General features: G+C 37.9%; 1 protein-coding gene across 4 annotated transcripts in view; it reads left to right on the plus strand.

The window, feature by feature from the left end:
- Positions 1-310: 310 nt before the first annotated feature.
- RBMS1 (RNA binding motif single stranded interacting protein 1) overlaps positions 311-21,605 on the plus strand; it is a 215,660-nt gene continuing 194,365 nt past the window's right edge. For 2 of the 4 annotated variants that reach the window (XM_064382682.1, XM_064382683.1), the window contains exon 1: positions 311-823. In XM_064382682.1, the coding sequence (XP_064238752.1) occupies positions 749-823 (75 nt within the window). In that variant the 5' untranslated portion in view covers positions 311-748. The remainder of the gene's footprint in view (positions 824-21,605) is intronic. The other 2 variants (XM_064382678.1, XM_064382680.1) reach the window with 1 other exon arrangement.

Genomic DNA, 21,605 nt, shown 5'->3' on the forward strand with positions numbered 1-21,605 from the left:
CTCGGGAAAGCTACAGAGGTGCCCGCCCTGCAGTTCTTAAGCAGGGTCTCCCCAATCCACTCCCACTCCCACTCATACCCCCACTCCCACTCCCACTCATTTCCCCACCCGCGACACAAAGCGATCTGGACTCCCAGGGCTTCCGCCCGTCCTACCGAGAGCCTGGGAGGTGAGGAGTGGTTAAAACTCAGCCCTCACCTCCAGCGGGTCCCGGGCTCGGTGGCGCCCAGGCCCCGCCCCCGCCCGCCCTTCCCCCACGGCCTCGGAGCGCCAGCCCCTCTCCTCTCTCCCCAACGGGCGCACCCACCCCAGATGCCGCCTGGCACCGAGCGCAGCCGCCGCCGCCGCCGCCGCCGCACTTTCCGCTTGTATTGATCACCTCTCAGCCCCGCGCAGCCGGCTCGCCCAAGCGGACCGCGACCAGCGCGCCAGCCCTTGGCAGCCCCGGAGCAGTCGGGCTCCGGGAGGGAACTCCTCAGGAGCGCCCTGTCCGGGGTGCCCTCTGCGCTCTGCAGTGTCTTTCTTTCTGCCTGGGAGGAGGAGGAAGAGGAGGAGGAGGAGGAGGAAGAGGAGGAGGAGGAGGAGAAGGACGTCTGGTCCCGGCTGGGAGGTGGAGCAGCGGCAGCAGCAGCAGCCGCCGCCGAGGCAGCCGCAGCCGCCGCCGCCGGAAAGGGAGAGGCAGGAGAGACCGAGACTTGGAAACCCCAAAGTGTCCGCGACCCTGCACGGCAGGCTCCCTTCCAGCTTCATGGGCAAAGTGTGGAAACAGCAGATGTACCCTCAGTACGCCACCTACTACTACCCTCAGTATCTGCAAGCGAAGGTAAAGGGGCGCCGCGGGGAGGTGGCCGCCGGAGGAGGGGGCCCAGGGGCGCGCGCGGGGTCGGTCCCGGGGAGGGGCGCGCGGTAAGCCCCTGCCGCCCCCGGGCGGAGTTGCTGGAAGGTTGCTAACTATAGCGCTGGCCTGGGCAGAGCCGGGCGGCGCGCGGGGCGGCGGCTTCCCGGGGAGCGGAGTGCGGGGATCGGGTTACAGAAAACCGTGGGGGGAGAGACTAGACAGGAAAGAGCCGTCGGCCCCTTCCTGGCCCGGCCAGTGGGGAGGGTCGCGGGGCCGAGCGGCGCCCCTCGCCGAGCCCTGGCTGGCCGGCGGCCGTCGCCTGGCGTCCGCGTCTGGATCCGCTGGTGGCCCGGCTTTTCGACCCCTTTTCCAAGGGCCTCGCCCTGTGGGCTGTGACTCCTTGCTCCCCTCGCCGAGGCGCTGAGCCTCCCGCCCCCCAGGGACGCCCCTCCACCTCCTGCGCGCGCGATGACGGGCTGGAGGGGCGGCCGGGACATTTTCCTCCCCGCCTCCGGCCCTGCGCGCCCGCCCCTCGCCTCTGATCTTTGTGCGGTGTGGCACTTCACCTGGTTACTGATTTCTACTTTTACGCTGGTGTTTGGGGTAGAAAAGTGGCCAAAGTTCACTCGCGTTCATTGATGTCCCTTTTAATCTCTAGAGGTTTGCAAAGGAGGGACAATGGGCAGATTTCAGTGCGGAGAAAGAAGTGACTTTGTATTTGGTTAAAAAAGAAACAAAAACAAAACTGCCTTATATGTTTGCCACAGATCGATTTCCAATGTTGCTTTTTTAAAAAAGTGACCTCGGCACACTCTTGGGTAACAACAGCTGATGACATGCAGCCATATAAATTGCACCTGGCTTTCTAGGGACCCTGGATACTCTGGTAGTGGGCCTATCTTATTTTTACAATAAGAATTTGATGCCTCCCGAACTCATTTAAAAAATTGTTTGGGCCCAAAGACTGGAGATTTCACTGCTTGGGAAGCAGCCGCCAGAATTTAGGAGGTTGGAAGCTGAACGCAGCAGCCTTTTTCAGCCATTAACATCTTTCATAACTCAGGTGCCCTTCTGATCACAAAAGAATCAGGTATGGATGCAGTGTCTGAACTTTATTTGGGAGGTTGTAATCATGACCTGCTTGCTGGTAGTTGGGCATTTCTGGCCTGGTACAAGAATCTCTGATACAGCCTTTTCTTTCTTAGATTGTGTGTGGTCCACGTTTTCATGTACTTAGGACATAGCCCCGTATTTGTCTACCTAAAAAGGACACTTGTCAGTATCGAGACCAGAAATGTCGTAGCACTCCAGGGCCTCATTTTCACTTCACCCAATTCCCACTTTACGTTGGGTCACCAGAAAGCAGCAAAATGGTAGCAGGAAGGATACCCCTTATTCATCTCTGTGTCGTTCTCACAGTATTTGTTTTCAGGAACTTGCAAGAGATACTGGTTTTCTGTGAGCTACATGGTAGCTGTTCAAGGAAATTCTGTGGCATAATCAATGCACTACATTTTAGATGTCTTATATATTTAATGCACTTGTTTAAATTATGCAGCATTGGGTGCCTAAAGGACAGCTTATTCAACACTTAACAATATGAATAATAAATACACCCACTCAGGTGAAGAAGAAAAAAAGCCATGTTTCTACGGGCACATTTACCTTAGTAATTTTTATGTACTATTAGTAAGTTAGAAACCAAGTCCACACCATTTAATATAGCTAATGCGATGCCATTTGGCTTTTTTGCCCTGTAAATAATTGAAGAGAGAGACAAACGGCAAGAGCCTGCTCTAGTAATTAGGGTCGGATCCCAGAAAGCTTTATGGCCCATTTTCTGAAAGTGTGCTTCCTGCAAAAAGCATTTAATATTGATTTGTGTTGCGGTAAATGACATTCTCAAAACATATTTTGCTATTTCTACAGTTAAATCTGAAATCCTATTCCGAATTCCTTTGTTTCTGGAGAAAGGTATACATACTCACTTGACCTATATAAGATAGTATTAAAGTTTGGTAATTAACTCTAAATTCCCTGTTATACAAGTATCTTGATTATCTCAGAAGGGGACATCTTCTAAAAATGGCACGTGACTAGATGCAGATTTTAGGTAAGCAGAGTTCAGAACACATAGCCCCTTTTTTTTCTCCCGCACGTATCTGTTGGTACCATGGTAGTAGTGTCGAGTCATTAAAAAAAAAATAGAGACTTTGATTTGTAGTTAGTTTAAAAACAAGTGTTGCCTAATCTACCTAAAGAGTTAATAAACTCACTTTAGGATCTGCTATCTGTCATGATTCTTGCCTCTGTGTGTGCTTTAACCTTCCTAAAATATGGGATAGAAAACATCACTCTGTTTAAAGTACAGTGATGTGTTTGCTAGGCAGAGTTGTTTTGAAACTTCGGTTTGGAAGCTATATCAAAAACTGAAGAATGGCATGGTCATTTAAAAAGTGATATCTAATTTGTGCGCAAGAGATAGATGGGATTTTCTCAAATCCCATTTCTTTTCATCAGAAGGAATAAATAATACCAGGTAAAATGGAACTTAAAAGTTTGTTTTGTTACCATACTTTAAAAAGTTATATATGCCAAACCATCCTTCTTGTTTTAGTGATCCAGTCTGTTTTTGTAAATTTATTTTGTAATTTTCCCCATAAAAACCTACTAGTTACTTCCACATTTTATTAATAAAAAAATACCATCTGTTGGGCTATATTGGAGCAAATGTCCATATTGGTATGCTTTGTGCTTTGACAGAAAGAGACAAAAATCATTAGAAAAAGTGATATGTCTGCATGAAACATAAAATAAACTTGAGGGTACTATGGAAGAGCAGGACATGAGTGGAAATGAATGAGATTGTATAATTTTCATAATACCTTGGTGTAGAGTTACATAAATTTTAAGTAACCTGATTTCACATGCTGTTGGCATTTTTTGTGTTTCTCAGTTAGAATGGTCTTATCATAGCAGGTTCTTTTTTATCAGCTGACATATTCATTCTGAAATGTAGTTTGATGTAGCTTTATAAACATAACATATATTGTCCTAAAGAATTTTCTAAATTTTAAAATGACCTATGCTGTATTATATTAAATTTAATATCCACCTTTTAGCTACACAGAAAAAATATGTTGATAATCTAACATATTTTAACTTAAAGATTTGTATGTACACATTTTCAACCAGTGGCTGCATTAATTTCACTTATTGTAAAAGCAAGCCTTGAGTTATGGTGCGTTGATTTCAAAGATACTACGACATACATTATTGCCAGTGCATGTATGTAAATGGTTATGGGGTTAAAATACTCTATTCCTTTTGAAGAAAGGGAAGTACAAAATTTTCCTTCCATGATTAGTTAGCTACATATTTTGTACCAACTAAAAGCAATTTGACACAGTTGTAATCTTTATTCACGTAGTTCTAAGAATATATTTCTATAAAATATATGGAAAGCTTGATTTTTTAAAAAGTTTTTATGTATAAAGCAATATTGTTTTCCATACTAAAGAAATGTCTATACAAAAGATACTGTCTATACAAAAGATATGCTTATTTCTAAAAAAAAAAACCATAATTTTAGTTTTGTTTTTATGCCATTTTTACATAAGTGTATGGCACAGAATATATCTGAACCTAGCTTCAGAATCTGAAAATAATGAATGATATAATTTATTCTATTAATAAAGGCTACTAGAACGAAGCAGTTTTCTGCATTGAACTTTTGCATGCATTTTTTGTTGAATTCCTTAACTCTTACTTAGTTGTAGCCAAATGAATATTGTATCAAACAATCTGTTTTTCCAGAAATTGGGAGTCCTGATTTCATACATAAAACTATTGCATCTAATTAAGTGCAAGTGCACAGGCATGATATTGAAACGTGGTGCACTTTGTGTCATAAGAAGCAACCACATTTATGAGGTAAATAAAGTTTGCTTAAATATATCAGTTTGGTAACGCAATATTTTACGCTGATGAATCAACCTTATTTCCTTAGGTGAGTGGGGTCTGATGACTGTCTGGAAGTGGTATTGGAAGACTGCAGGACATGTAAATGTTAAAACGAAGATGCATTGTAATGCAAAGGGGAGCACCCTTCTCTTCCAATAGCTATTTCTTTTGACTTTCCCATACAACTTTTTTTTTCTATGTTGGGAGCCAAATCTTAAGCTCCTTCAAGGGAAAAGGAAAAGATAGGTGAAGAGAACTATTCATTTAGTATCAGTTATAACTATGTATACCTTTCAAATGCAGGGAATTTCCATGTAACATACTTTCAGAAAAAGAATTTTCACTGATATATTGCTCTGACTTCATGTTTTGCTTAATGTTGAAGCCATTTGGAAATGTAGCTTTTAAATTGGGACAATAAAGTTTTATTCTATTTATTGGAATATTATAGAAATAAATATTAGAATATTATAGAAATAGGAATATGTCAAGTTACTCTCAAGTGGAAGTGTTTTATGCAATCTAAAATAGCTTATTTTAAAGAAATGTAGTAATAACATGTCAGTTATTCAAATGCAGCACCATAACATTGGTATAAAACCAAACCAAATATTCAAAAGTTGAACATCGGCTTGGGGATTTTATGTGGGATGAATTTAAATGTTCTGGTTTCTCTGCTGTTTTATTTTAATGAATAAATAGTAAAACCTGATAGAACTCGGCTGTGCCTCATGAGAGGCAGCACTGGACGATGGAGGCCTACCATGGATAGTTTGGTGATACAGAGCAAAATGTCATTTTAGAACAAACTGTGTGTTGAACACACATAAAAATTTGAGTACATACACAAATTTGATAATAGAAACAAAACATTTCTTAATCTGATAGATGAGGGGAACAGAAGAGTGTAGAGAGGATGGTGACAGCTAAGCCAACCACGAACTGAACATATATCTCCCATAATCTAATTTCTTAATGCATCTTAGTCTCCTTAACGAAATTATGTGAATGTTTTAATTTTTCAAACAAGCACTGGAAAATAAGCATGTCATAATGATGAGAGAAAAACAAAAAGGAGAGAGCAAAAATCAACATCTGAACCTCCTAGGGGAGAAAAATGTATAAAATTAAGCATTGTCATTCTCTCCCTATGTTGTCTCTTAAGTAATTCTTAAATGGATGCATTTGAGAAGACGGAGAATATGTTGGATGTTGAATATGAGAACCTAAATTCTGAAAGTGAAGTTGGATGCTAATGTGAACAGTTAACTTGCATGTAAATGTGGCACTGTAAACAAACTAAATCAATGTTGGTGGGTGACTTCCTATATTCACTGTAATATCTGTGTTCTGGATTATGTAAAAGCTGGTGGTTTGTTATAAAATTGCTGAGGCTTATCCTGAAGGACTAAAACACTAGCCAATCAATTGTATTTACTGAGTGACCCCAGTACATCATCTTTGCACTTGACATTGGGAAACTTTAGAGAGTGGAACATCTGGTCCCTGCTCTCCAGCACCTCACAAGCTACCAGGGAGGACAGAATAGACACAATACAAGAAATAAGCTCAAAATATTTACAAAGTAGTACACCTACGAAAGCAGTACACCAGCTGATGTGCTGGGTTTGAGTGACTGAGAAGGCACTAAGATATATGTAGGATTAAATACTTTGCCATGTCTTTTGCAAGAAAGTGTAAAGTGCTAATAAAGGCTACAATAAACCCGGGAATTTTAGAAAGAAATAGGGCTTTATATGAATAAATGAAATTTTTTGACTGGATAATCAGCATTGTTTTGCATTTTTTCTGCTGTATAAATCCTTTTAAGAGTACTTAGAATTTTAAACGAATAATATTTTTTGTACTTTATATTAACACCTTTCCCTCAAAGTTTCATATCCAATTAATTTATTTCACCCTCTTATTTTTTAGTTTTATGCTTGCAAATGTGCTGTTAAGCCAACCTATTAGAGGTGTGGCAGGTTGGAAATGTAGTCCTTAAATGACAACATAATGATTATACAGAAATATCACTTTTATTGTTTTGAACCATTTGAAATGATGTTTATTTCTCCTAACTCATTAGCTTTGCTTCCGGCAAAAGGGAAGAAATAAGTTTGGGGTTTGTAATGCTGCTAATTAGATCATTGCTTGCCTGCAATCTACATATTGATAATGTGTCTAAAGTGAGCTGGCATTTCTTCAGAAAATAAGATGTTAAAAAATTATTCCTGGTCTTTAGTGGATATCTCTTTATCTGGTCATCAGCCAGCTTTAATTCTTTTAAAATAAGATGTTATTCACCTCTGCAACTGGATCCAAGTGCTTCAGGAGTCCTATTGTCCTCCACTTGGCCTCAGTGTGGGCCCTGGAATCTATTCCTCAGGCTGCCCATTGAACAACATGTGCTATGCGGTTAGGCTGCTGGGTCCCAGATAAACAGTGATTTCAGGGAAAGATTTTGTGCAACAAAATGAGGTCATTTCATAGATGTCATAAATATTTTCACTGGTCCTGAAGGAAAAATGCATCATCTTCCCAGCTCTGCAGTTGTGGACCCATTTCACACAATACTAAAAGTGTTTTTTCTACAAGTTGAAAAACCAAATACTTAGAATGGCAGAACTGGATGGATACATCACAGAATGCCATGCTCTGAACTTGAGTTTCTTGGGCCAGGGGAGACAGGGAATCAAACTGCCACAATAGAATTTTATATTAAGAGCTTACATTTGTATTATCCTCAGATAATACTTACTATTTCTTCTGTTAAATGATTTTTAAACATGGTGATTTTGAGTTGTAATTGGCGGTACATTTGAGCTGGAGAACCCTTAAACCCTCCCTTACCAGTAGAATTCCAATGAAATATTTTCACGGTTTATATAATAAGGTCTCAGATGAAATATTTAGTCATTAGGAAAAGTAAATTATATTGAAATTTGTAATATCATCAACTTTACCTTGTCTTCTCAACAACAATTTGGTTTCATCATCAAACAGGTTTTTGACAAATGCAGACATTTATAAAAAGAAAAATTTGACAGAAAAATGTATTTTGAAGTCACTAACTGAAATACTACCACGACCCTCTTTGCCTCCTACAAAACACAGCTCTGATTAATTTCATTATTTCTAAAATGAAGTTCTTTTAAGAAGGTGGCTAATCTCAGCCTCTTTTTAGGTTTCATTCCACATGATCACTTGCGTACTTTTATTTAAAAAACAATAAATGCAGAAGAATTACCTACCAGAGAATTGGCTACTAGATGATGTGTTTCTCATGTTCTATGTGATTTACTCAAAAACTGGATATACCTTAACTTACAAGTGAGTTGTATTTCCAACAATTTTATTCCAAACAGTTCTCTTGTCATTTGGTTATTTAAAACTTGAAATTCATTTCATATATAAATTGTTATACTTAATGATATTGTCTCCAGCGAACCTGTAAGAGTCTATAAAAGTAACCTGCTTTATAATTCACATATACTTTTCTACTAATACTGTCATTGAACCAAACCACCACATCAGATGATGTTTCTTAGAGAAGGGGTAGAGTTTTCAGGGTTAGATTTCCAGGAACCCATCTTTGCTTTTTTTGGGTGAGTGGGAAGTCAGGGTTCTTCTGCAATCTTTCAACAAGGCTTTGAGCTTTTATGACTAGGGGAGGGGTTTCAAGAAGATGTGAAGTCACATGGATCAGGGAGTTTGTACTGGAGCTTCCTCTGGGGGTCCTCTGAGAGCCCTCTTCACTACCAGACCCACTCACCTGTTTTCTTTTCTTGTGCTGGCCTCAGAGATAAACTCGTTCCCTTTTTCCCCTAATTAAAAAAATTTCTTTTCCTTTTTAAGAGTCAAGTATTCCTAGTAGTGCTTCTCACGCTGAGCTCACCACTACAATATTACTATAGCCGCACAGCTTTTCTGTACTCTCCTCTAGCCTTGAATTAAACAAACATCTCTTGAAGCTGGTAACCAGAAGGAAACAAAAAGACAAAGTAAAAATTCTGTCTGTCTCTCCTAATTCTCTTATTTTAACCTTTTCCTGGTTCATTGATGGTTCATAACTCTTTAGGGAATCCCCAGACCCCAGACCTCCTTGAGAATCCAATGATGGCGTACATTTTCATTAACCTCAAATGTTTACCTAGAATCAGCCCGTGGAGCACAGGTTAAGAATCTTACCTAGGGCGGGGAGCAGTAGCTATGCCTGTAATTCCAACACTTTGGGAGGCCGATGGGGGAAGATTGCTTGAAGCCAGGAGTTTCAGAACAGCCTGGGCAACATAGTAAGACCCTGTCTCTCCAAAAAAAAAAAATATATATATATATATATATCTATATATCTATATAGATATATATATGAAGAATATTATCCTGGAAGGAAGACAAAGACTGAACAAATCTATGCTTAAGAGGGTGAATGATGAATCACACACCTGTAATCCCAGCACTTTGGGAGACCAAGGCAGGCGGATCACAAGATAAGGAGATCGAAACGATCCTGGCCAACATGGTGAAACCTCGTGTCTACTAAAAATTCAAAACAATTAGCTGGGTATGGTGGCGCATGCCTGTAATCTCGGCTACTCAGGAGGCTGAGGCACAAGAATCGCTTGAACCCAGGAGACGGAGGTTGCAGTGAGCCAAGATTGCACCACTGCACTCCAGCCTAGCCACTGCACTCCAGCCTAGTGACAGAGCGAGAATCTGTCTTAAAAAAACAAAAAGGATGAATCAGAGCAGACCAGAAATCCCTTCATATTTTTTTCTGGGTTGTAGCTCAGCAGATTCTGTGGTGAAGAGCTGCACAAAAACCAATGTCCTGCAGAGTGGGCTTGGAGGGAGTGAAGTCCATACCCCTATTCAGCAAGAGTTTGAACAATTCCAAAGTGTGTTTCCTTTCTCTCTTCTCCCCCTCTCCTGCCCTCCAATTTTCTTCCTGTACTCTTAGAGTTAAGCCACTCTGGACTGACTTCTGACCACTAACAGGTGTGTGTGCTAGTGGTAGATGCACCAGGGTGACCATCTTATAAGCTACTCCCACTTGATCTGCCAGAATCAGGGACCAAGTGTGTCTGACATAATCTGGCTAAAAAATCTTTACTACCTTTTAATGCTATAAATTATGATTAAGAGTTTGCTAACAACAATTGCCCCTTTGAATTGGGTTTTCTCTTCTGATTCCTTATCCAATTTTATATGGGAATTTTAAATAAAGTTTTTATTTGGCAATGTATAAGTGTGTTATGGAATCATAGACATGACGTAATACTTTGAACAAAAGTACATAATTAGCATAATAGAAAGTATTTTTATGATAAATGTATATTCCTAATGAGATTGAAACTTAAATATGACAAAGTCAAATAGCAAGCTATTTTTCTTAACCCATACTAAAATTTAAAATTACATATAATCATTTTCTTCTACTTTTGAATACTATTCTTTACCTAAAAAAAATCACAAAAAAGTTGTGGTTTTTTTTAATTGGCAAAAACATAAAAAAGGTGTTTCTAATTTGGTAATAGTTTCTCAGACTTCAAGTTTAGTTGCAGAAATGTTTATCCTTGATTTTATTTGCTTTTTTTTTTTAGGGGAGATTATTTTTTAACCTACAAATAGGATTTTAAATGACAGTGGGTGATATCTGGTGTTCTTTTCTACGTCTCTGTCTCTGTCACAATATTCAAATTCATGTTTCAGCAGTACAGGATGTTCTTCAGTGCACATCCTTTGAGCCTTCAAAATTTGATTTGACTGTGTGGTCTGACGATAGCATGTTGAGATAAGTACACTGTGATAGTGATCTGTGTCTGAGCCCTAATGAACATCTGCTTTCTAGGGCGCCACAATAGCACCTTTCTTTGTTTCCTTTTCCTTTGCCTCTTTGATTTGAATCTTGTTAAATCCTGCAAATGGGTCATTTTTGTTTGTTTTTCAGTATGCAAATCATATCTCCCTTTTCTGTGGGAAAAAGAAGCCAGATATTTTAAATATAAATGAATGGACTGGGAATTTTAAAGGAGTCTTCGGGAAGTGCATAGCTACACTTCTTCGATTAGCAAATCAGAATCATACTACTCTAAAAATTCTCTAGTTAAGATGATATAGATGGAACTACCTGGCCAGTTTAATTAAATGCAATAAATACTTACTGTGCAGGCATGGCATTAGGCCCTGGAAGGTATGATATGTAATTAAAACATAGTGTACATCATCATAAAGCACTGTGGAATATTTTTGTTCGTTTAAAATTTATATAGTACACAAATTTTAAATCTATAGGTTGATATACTCATGTCATAACCACTCAGGGGATAATAAAACATTTCCAGAACCAGAAAGCATCCTCATTTGTACCCACTAAAGGTAACTACTAGTGTGACTTCTATCTAGGTTGGTTGGTTATGTCCATTCTTGTACATCATAAAGATGAAATCATATTTTATGTATCCTTTTCTGTCTGACTTTCTTAGCTCATTATTGTTTTGGTTTGATTCATTGATGTTGTTATGGGTGCAGTTGGTTCTTTTTTTAATGCTATGTGTATTACATCACAGAATATATTGTATCACTATCCATTCTGTTATTAATGGGCACTTGGATTATTTCAATTTTAGACTATTTTCAATAAAATTACAGTAATTGTCTTGTTCATATCATGCTTTCAACATATGTACTTACTCCTAAGAGAGGAATTTTTAGGTTATAGGGTATGTGTGTGTTCAGCTTGGGTAGATACTACCAGTTTTCTCCTGCCAGCAAAGCATGAGAAGTCTAATTACTCTACATCCTCACTAAAACTTGATATTGTCAGTCTTTTAATTGTAGCCCTTCTGGTGAGTGGGTATCTCGTTGCGATTTTAATTTGCATTTTCCTGATGATTAATGATGTTGAGCACTTTTAAAAATATATTCATTGGCCAATTAAATATCCTCTTTTGAGAAGTCTTTTGCAAATTTTTTGATTTTTTTTTTTAAATAACAACTTTATTGGGATGTGATTTACATATCATGCAATTCAACTTATTGTTCACTTTTTAAATTGGGTTGTCTTTTTTATTGCTTTGTATGGTTTAAAATATATTTTGGATACGATCCTTCATCAGACATATGTATGAAAATATCTTCTCCTAATTTTCACTTTTCTGTTTTACTGTTTGATTGATAGTTTCAATAAACAGAAGTTCTTAATTTTAATGAAGTAAAATTTATCAGTATTTTATGATAATTGCTTTTCGTGTCTGTTTAAAAAATCTTTGCTTACTTTAAGATTGTGAAGATTTTTTCTTGTTTTTTTACATTCCCTACTAGAAGCTGTATTTTATCTTTCACATTTAGGTCTGCAATCAATTTCCAATTAATATTTGTGTTTGGTGTGGATAGCATCAAGATTCGTTCTGCCCCTTCCTCCACAGCCCCGGTATGAATATGTTATTGATCCAGCCCCATTTATTGAAAAGACATTTTCCTCCTTTGAATTCCATTGATGCCTTTGTTGTAAACCAGGTGACCATGTTTGTGTGGTTCTTTTTCTGGACTCTTGCCTTTTTTTTTTTTTTCCTTCAATTTGGTCTTACTCTGCTGCCCAGGCTGGAGTGCAGTGGCGTGATCTAGGCTCACTGCAACCTTTGCCTCCCAGGTTCAAGCAATTCTCATGCCGTAGTCTCTCCAGTAGCTGGGATTACAGGTGTTCACTACCACGCATGGCTAATTTTTTGTGTTTTTAGTAGAGATGAGGTTTTGCTATGTTGGCTAGGCTGGTCTCGAACTTCTGGCCTTAAGTGATCTGTCACCTTGGCCTCCCAATAGATTCTTGCTCTGTTTCATATGTATCTGTGTGCCAATACTAATTACTGTAGCAATATAGTAAGTGCATACTCTCCAAACTGGTCTTAACTTTTCTAGGTTCTTTGTATTTCCTTATAAATTTTATTATTGGCTTTTCAATTTCTGTAAAAATAAATCTGCTAGAATTTTTATTGGAATGATGCTAACTCTATACATTAATTTGGGGAGAATTGATATATTATACTAATGAGCCTTCCAAACTTTAAAGATGGCATCTCTCTCTCTTTCTCTCTTTTTTTTTTGTATATCTCTTATTTATTTGTGAATTTAACTCTTTTAAGTAATTAATAATAAAACACAATAAAAAGTTATTATTGTTTTAAGTACTTATTTCTTAAATACATCCAATGATTTCTTCAAGATCTGTATTATGATAGTTGCCATAGATTCCATGAAGAAAATAATTATTTTGAAGAGAGAATGTTTATTATCAGAGATCAAAATTAATTTTGAAAAGGAGCTTGCCACTGAAACTTACTCTTTAAGAACAGATGACATTCTTTTTGATTTTTCTTGAATGCATGTCAAAATATAACTGTTTCCCCTTTATACTCTTTATTCTCTTTGTTTATTTGATGGCTTTGTTTATTTGATGTTGTCGTGACACCCCATCACCCTGCCTTTTATATTTATAAACATAATAATAAATTGAAAGTTAGTTTTGTTTGGAGGATTTTCTGAAATCTCTCATGATGTTTTTAATATGCCCCTGATATTGTGAAAGCAAAGATTGGGAATTACTGCTTAGTACTAACTTCTAAGCAATAAAACATGCTGCTCAGTGGGCTTCGGTTCCTTCAAACCTTTTCTTAGGTGTTCCAAAAACCTTATGTATATACATATATTTTTCATGCTTTATATTGAAAGTTTTAAGCTTTGATTATTGCCATATTCAGTCAGCCAAAAACAACTGCATAGAAACTTCAAAGCTTATTAGTTCTGGCTAGGTTAGCCTAGGTTGAGTAGGAGGTTGAATAGATGACTTCTGAAGTTCCTTCAACTCTAAATTTTATGATTCTGGGAATTTGTAACATCCAAGAATCACAGAATGTTAGAATGGGAAGGAACTTTAAGATTATCTAGTCTAAGCCCTTCATTTTACAGATGAGGAAGGCTACCCAGAGTGTACAGACAGAAGTAGAGCTCTAGGGAGGCAGGGGGAAGTGGCAGAAGGGCCAGAGCTGGGAAGGGTCTGGGTTTAACTTCACAGGACTGGTCAGTCCATGGCCTGCAGCAGAAAAAGGGGGAAGGGAGACCACACAGGAGCTTCAGCATCACTCCAGCAAACTGGTCACAGGTTTGAATGGGATGTGAATGGGGCCAGTGGCACCAGCTGGTGTCTGAACAGGAATCAGTACTGGTCTCTCTATCTGAGGTCAACCGGCAGTCATGGTCAGGCATACTTTTGTGCTTTCTACATCTAGATAGTTGCTTCTCTTGGTTTGAAAGAACAGCGTCCAGAGCTGATTCTGCCTTGCTCCTATGTGTCTAACTTGTTGTAGATTAGCTGGGTAGCCCATAGCCGCACCCTGCTCACACTCCAGGGCTCCTGGCCTTTCGATGGCCTTGTTGTGTTTCTGAAGTCTTTCTTTACCACATTCCTAAAAATTTTTGTTGTTATGGCTGTGGGGCCAAAACCCTCTTCACTTTTTCAGCCTGCCTGGAATTTTTCCAGATCAGCCAGATGGACTCAAACTACTTCATTCTTGCTAAACTTTCTCTATCCTGCCATCACTTCTTGTTGTAATTAGTTTGGTCAACAACAGCAACCCAATGAGGCTCTGATTAAACACCACCTGTCTCTGTTGAAACCAACCCTTTCATGCACCACTCTGACGGGAACCACCTTCCTAATACCAAGCACTCCACACTGGTCTCTGTTTTTTTTTCCCTGAGCTATCTGAACACACTTGGCAGGTGGGCAGCCTTCAAGAATCATCATACAATTAGGCTTCAGGAGCTCTGTTTTAGTCAATTATGTGGTAACCTTGGAAAAACAAAATGCACAGTAGGTGGCATCAACAAGCCCATTGTGCCTTTGGGCACAGCTTCTCCCTTGAGTTGTTTGGATCATATACTCATTAGGTCCGCCAGCTGAAAATGTCATGACTGGCTGTGTGCCATGTGAAAGATGGACATGATGAATACCTAAAGTCATGTGCATTATTTGTCTGAGTTAAAATGTATGTATTTAATTGGAGAGATATGAAGTCTTAAAAAGAGTCAAATAATCAGATGAGGAATTATTATCTCTGGAAATACAGAGAATTTTCTTTTTGATACAAGTTTATTTCCTACAATAAAAGGTTCTGGTTTTAGTACCTTTCATCAAACTTTCTTAACATATTAAGAAGCTTTTGAGCACAGTTTACCCACATTTTCTAAGAATCTGCACACAAATAGCCAGGTGTGGTGGCATACACCTGTAGTCACAGCTACTTGGAGGCTAAGGCAGGAGGATCCACTGAATCCAGGAGTTTGAGGCTAGTGAGCTAGGTTTGTGCCACTGCACTGCTGCCTGGTTGACAGAGTGAGACTCTGTCCCTTAGGAAAAAAAAATGCAGGGAAACTGAAGCAAGTATATAAAATTCTTTTGGTTAATTTTTGTTTTGTTTTGTTTTTGAGACAAAGTCTCGCTCTGTCGCCCAGGCTGGAATGCAGTGGTGCAGACATGGCTCATTGCAACCTCAACCTCTTGGGCTCAAGTGATCCTCCTGTCTCAGCCTCTGAAGTAGCTGAGACCACAGGCATGCACCACCACGCCCTGCTAGATATATGCAATTCTGTGTTGGTTATTAGCTCACTCTTAGGCAGCCTGTAAAGTTTCATTCTTTGGATGCTTAAAAAAATGGAGACTGCTTACTAATTTGATTTTTCTGTTTCTTTTTATATTTTAACTTTTACTAGGTGACATTTTATTTAGACTATACTGTATAATACATTTACATTTAATGCTGGGGGGAAAAGACTGAGAAAGTCAGAAAATATCAGGAAAGAAAAGGCATAGCATGAGGTTACATGTTTATTTAGAAATAGTTTTATATTGCACTTTATAAACAGTAATTTGTGTACAGGCGGGCTTCCTTTCACAAGAATGTAAGATCCTTAAAGACAACAAGTATATTTTGTTCATGTGCCTATTACAATGTTTTGATCATAGTAGGTACTTTGTGTTTATTGAATTGAATCCATGTCTTTTGTTTACCAACATGATAAAGAGGAATATGAGTCACAGACAGAATTCTTTAGTGATGAAATGCTTCTGATTCAAATACATATGTGATTAGGATAAAAATGAGCTTTTAGCCTAAATTACCTAAGCAATGTTCTCAGTCTCAAACTTTACTATGAGACTTGGGTCATAGTGTCCCCAAAGGTGATCTTACTAAGCTAGTTTGTCGTCGTCACATAAACACTTCATAAAACACAAAAACCAAATATTCAATGACTATCTTAAGTTAAATATAAAGAATATAATCTGTATAGAAAAGGGGGGTGGGGACAGGTGTGGTGGCTCATGCCTGTAATCCCTGCACTTTGGGAGACCGAGGTGGGTGGATCGCTTGAGCCCAGGAGTTTGAGACCAGCCTGTGCAACATGGCAAAACCCCATCTCTACAAAAAATACAAAAATTAACTGGATGTGATCACTTGTGCCTGTAGTCCCAGCTACACTTGAGGCTGAGGTGGGAGGATTGATTGAGCGTGGGAGGCGAAGGTTGCAGTGAGCCAAGATCACGCCACTATACTCCAGCCTGGGTGACGGAGTGAGACCCCTTCTCAAAAAAAAAAAAAAAAAAAAGGAAGAAAGAAATTGGGGGGGAGGCCCATTTTACTCTATTAATGCAACTTTAAAAATAACATATGGATGGAACATTATTAATTGAAAAGCAATTAAGTTTTAAAAAGCAAAATAAATGGCTACATACCTAAAAATGATATTTCTTAGGATTAGCTGAAGATTTCTAAGGACCTAGAACTGTGTCTGACAAGAATATGTGATTATATTAGTTAGGATTCTGATAGGAAATGCATGACATACATACTCAAACTTGGTATTTAAGGAACATTTACAAATGTGTTGGCAGGTCTTAGGGAAACCAAAAAGAGATAATGACATGTTCCGAGGCCGGCAAAAGATGAGTGCTTTTACTAGTCAAAGTCTGAAAGAGCAAAGGGTGGGAGCAGTTACCAGAACCTGGAGGGGGAGCCCAGTGCAGGGGGCTCCCTGAGTGAGGTGATGACCTTCAGCCAAGGACCAAGCCCACGTTGACCAGATGTCTCTCACTTTCCTCCTACCCTTAGATCTGCCAGTGCCTTCAGTTGGAACCAACAGGAAGCCAGAGAGAGGGAGAATCTCAGTGATGCAGGGCAAGTGGTCGGCCCTCAGGGCATGGAATAGAGGGGAGAAGGTGGAGAGGCGAATGAAGTGAGGGAATCAGTAAATTTTGTTGAATAAAGGAATGGCTGATCGTTACTTTTCTTCCCCTGCCAAATCACTTTTCTTTCTTTTTTTTTTTTAATTAATTTTTTTTTTCCATGAAGGCTGCCCTCTACTTCCAAATGGCCAAATCACTTTTCTTAGTGGATAGTTTCATTTCTTTTAGTTAACAGGGCTACCCATTGCCTTCTTAAAAATCTGCTATTATTACTCAAATGAATTAGATACGCAGTATTTAGTGAGTGCGTACCACAGGATTTTTATAGGTCTATGGCTAATCAATAGTGGAAACTTTCTAAGAAAATTAGTTATTAGTGGAATTTTTTAGCCTGTCTTCAGAAATCTGCGTTATCTTAAGTTTATAACCTGAAAAAAACAATCACTTGAATTTCATAATTATTCGATAAGGATGTGAAACATTTTCACATAAATACAACATATTACCTGCCATGCAACTGAAAATACTTTGCAGGGCATTAACTCTGTGGATATTTGTTTTCTGGTTATTCTTACACAACTCAAGCCTACTTTTTGCCCACATTTTCCACATTATGCTTTATTTGATCTGTCTTTAATAAGACATAAGAATTATATCTGAGATTTTGCATTTTAAAAGGAATGAGCTCTAAATTTAATTGTGACAAATATTTAAAATGACTCTTCCTGTACATACTCAAGAAGTTTTTGTTTTGTATATTATGGTAAATAATGTTAAATTTGTCATTTTAACCATTTTTTATGTGTACAATTCAGTGGCACTAAGTACATTCACATTATTAGGCAACCATCACCACTGAAGAATGTTTTTTAATCCTTCCTATTGAGAGGTGGTGTTTCTAGTTTCACGGAAATTTTTTTTTCTCTTCCAAAAAGAACAACAGTAAAATCTCATGAGCTTGCATTCATATCAGTAAAGAAACATCTGCCAAAATCCTATCAAATGACATTTTAAAGTGGTATTAAATTAGCAAAGCTATTGGAAGCTTGTTTGTCAACACACACGAAAAAGAATTTGTTGGAAATAACTTACAGAATGAACATGTCACTTTAAACAGGATGATGTTGTTATTTTGCTTCTTTTTATTTAACCTCTGAAGGAATTTTGCCAGAAGTCCAGCTAACACTCTAGACTCATGGTTGTAATGTATTGGGATATGCGACACTTTGTGACTCACCTTTCTTTAATGTATTTTTCAAATTTGAATAATAATATCCAGACTCAAACTTATATTCTTTTGTTCATTTAATTGAGTTCTGAGATGTTAATAACACAGCAGTGAAATTTTTAACTTTTATGTATGATAAAACACATAATTAACTCATAATGTTTTATGAAAATATAAAGATAAAGCTAGATTTCCTCTACAACATGAGTTCTTTTTACTTGTTGTCATAGTAACCAGATAAACACTAATACAACCAAATGGGCATCAAAAAAGTTTTTCACATAAATGGTATTGAAAATATTTATAGGACCTTTAAAAAATAGATTATCTGAGTAGAGGAAGAAAGACTCAAGTAATAGAGGAGAAGTAGTCAAACTTTATTTGCATATGGAAAGAGAGTTGAGGGGGTGGAAATCTGCGTTGCTGAGAAAAAGAGTTTTCAGAGCAGACTGTTCTGGTATTTTATACCAATTATGTGCAGCTATTGCTTTGAATAAATTCTGCTGCCCTGCTGAGATTTCCTTTTTACAAATCCTGGAGCAATTATAAGATGGAAGTCTGGAATGTATAAACAATGTCCTTTGAACAGTAAATGAGCCTCATTCTTATAAAACTCAAGGGTAGGAATGTACTACCTTTTATCCTATGTTTCTCTGCCTTTCCTTCCTCCTTAATCATAGCACAGAAATTAGGATCTACTTCAAGACTATACAAAAACAGGAATTTTGCCTAAAAATACTTTTAAATGACGAATTCCATGAAATTAACAAAATCTCTCTGTTGCTGTGTAATACCCACGTACTTAATACATGTTCAATACAGCAGTTGATTGAATATTCCTATTCTATTCTATTTCTAGCCTTAACACGAGAATCTGTAATAGATTACTCTTTTCTATAGACCTGGAAACAGAGCACTGAACCAAGTTAGTGTGCATGGGGAAAAAGTGACACCCTTGGAGCGTAACATTAGGCTGAGTTTCCAAATGCCAGCTTGTTTTACGTGACAGAGCAATCTGCACTAATCAAGCAAACAATATATACAATCCTAAAGAGAAGTCAACTGTCACTTAGCATTAACTGTAAAAGGCTGAACTCCTTTATTTTGTCGAACTTACAGACCTTATACAATGTTTACAATGAGGTTTGGAGAGTTGCCTAGCATTGGAATATATACAATTAAATAACATAGTTGAGCGGCCCTTTTATGTCAGCACTGCTAAAAGAGTGCCATTATGTGTACTCATGATAGTCATTCTTGGAACTCTTAACATAAACAGGAATAGAGAACATTCATTTGTAATTCTATCTGAGTACATGTGGGATTTTATTTTATTTTATTCACATGAACCCCCATGGAAACTAAAGATAGCGATAATAAAAGGATCACTGAATGAGAATTATTTGTTTGACTGTCAAAGAATGCAGTACTTTTATTGTTTGCAACTGAGCTTGAACACTCACCTTATTTGGACTTTTATATAAGCTTGTATAAACAGAGAGATTGTTTTTAAATTAATTACAAAGTGATTTTCATTTGTTTGAAAATAACACTAGAAATTAATACAAAATGCACATCCTGATTTCTTCTTTCAGACATTTTCAAAAAATAGCACGTGCAAAGCGGCAACAACATTATTGATTAAAATGAAACAAAACACAAGCCAACTTTTAAGTTCACATCATATTTTGTTAGAGTTAGTTAGGCTAACTTCGTAGTCATAGCTCAGCCAGAAAGTTACATCCTTTGTTGTTGATAGACAGTAAGAGTGAATGACACACAACTGAAGCACTTTTTTTCTTGAGGAAAATAGAAATATTTAAGAAATTGATTTATAGTTCTATCACTCAGAAATACAAATATATATATTTTTAATCTAAGTATGGGGTTTTCCCTGAAGTTTTCTTTGTCTGCCTGTTTCCCAGAAGTGTTTGGCTTTATAATTCTGAGAAATAGTTTACATCGACACCAAAATAAAATATAATTATGTCAACTGACACAAAAATGCCTGACTCAAAATGGGGAGGAAGATTTGAGCTCAATTTAGGTCACTGAAGCCAGTGATGCCAGCTGTTTTTGCTTCTATTTTCTAGTCTGTTGTCTGAAATTTAGAAATTTGTTAAGCATGTTTCTAGAGCGGATTTAACTGCTTCATACAAATTTACCTGTTATTTAGCAAAAACATAAATAAAAGACTGTCAACCTGATAAATGGAAGATTTACGTACTTGAATGATCAAGTGCTAGAGTACCTCAAAATATCAAAACATGTCCTAAAATGTAATTTTTCAATAAGAAATGAAATGTTTGCTTCCCTCTAACCCTGGCCCGAAACTTGTAGTTTAGAGCCCTCAACATAGATGACTTTTCGTCCTTTCCTTTCTCTCATAGTATAAATCCTTCTCCTCACTTCTTGTAATACCTGGTGGGCCTCTACTTATAATTATAATGGATGAAAGGTTATATTTGAGTTAGACCAAAGGACTTTCCAAACATGGTTTTGTCTCTACTTTTGGAAATGAGAGAGGGAGTTTTTGGAGTACAAGTTGTGAGTGGTGAGAGATCAACAAGTACCTCCAAATATTCCTTAAATGACCCAACAATGTGATTCACACGTATTTCTGAAGTAATACTGGCTTCTCTCTCCCCCGAAATAGGTATTTCAAACTTTTCCCTCTATTCCTAATTTTTCAATAAGTCGATGAATAAATTTAGTTTTGACTTTATAAACTTAAAAATATCTCCTTTAAATTAATTATTTTTTCAGATTAGAGACTCCTAGTTTTAATAAGTATACTTACATAGAAATGTCTGTATTCCTTGAATCATTTTAGTAGTTTGCCATTTCGTTGTTTTCAAAGGGCAATCATTACAACCTGCTTGAGTGACCAATTTGCATGCTCCTGAATTTTGTACATAGAAGCATTATGTTTTCAGTGTTATTTCCAATAAATAACTTTTATTTCCCTGCCTAGCGTTCATTGCCTTTTTGAGTTATGGTTCATATTGGACTCCGACCTTTCAGGAACTGTCCAAAATAGCTCCCAAATGGTTCCAGTTAGAACCGATAGTTTAGTGGGCTGAGTCTTACCTAGGGACATTGAAGATCATCTGTCACTTTTCTGACCCACTTTTCCAAAAGCTTATCCCCATCAGCTCAGTATGTCAGTGCAATGAAAGGGTAGGGTGTTATATGCAGATACGGAGCTTTCATTGTGGACGGTTGCTTTCCAATGCTGTATACAAATGTTGAAATAAAAAGACATGAGTCCGAGAGAGATCATTCTTGGAACTGAAGGCAAGAATTACATTATGTTGGTTTCCCGTTACATTTTCTCA

Source organism: Aotus nancymaae, unplaced genomic scaffold (genome assembly GCF_030222135.1).
Source record: "Aotus nancymaae isolate 86718 unplaced genomic scaffold, 86718_ANA_hifiasm-v0.15.2.pri h1tg000029l, whole genome shotgun sequence".
In the NCBI taxonomy this organism is placed as follows: domain Eukaryota; kingdom Metazoa; phylum Chordata; class Mammalia; order Primates; family Aotidae; genus Aotus; species Aotus nancymaae.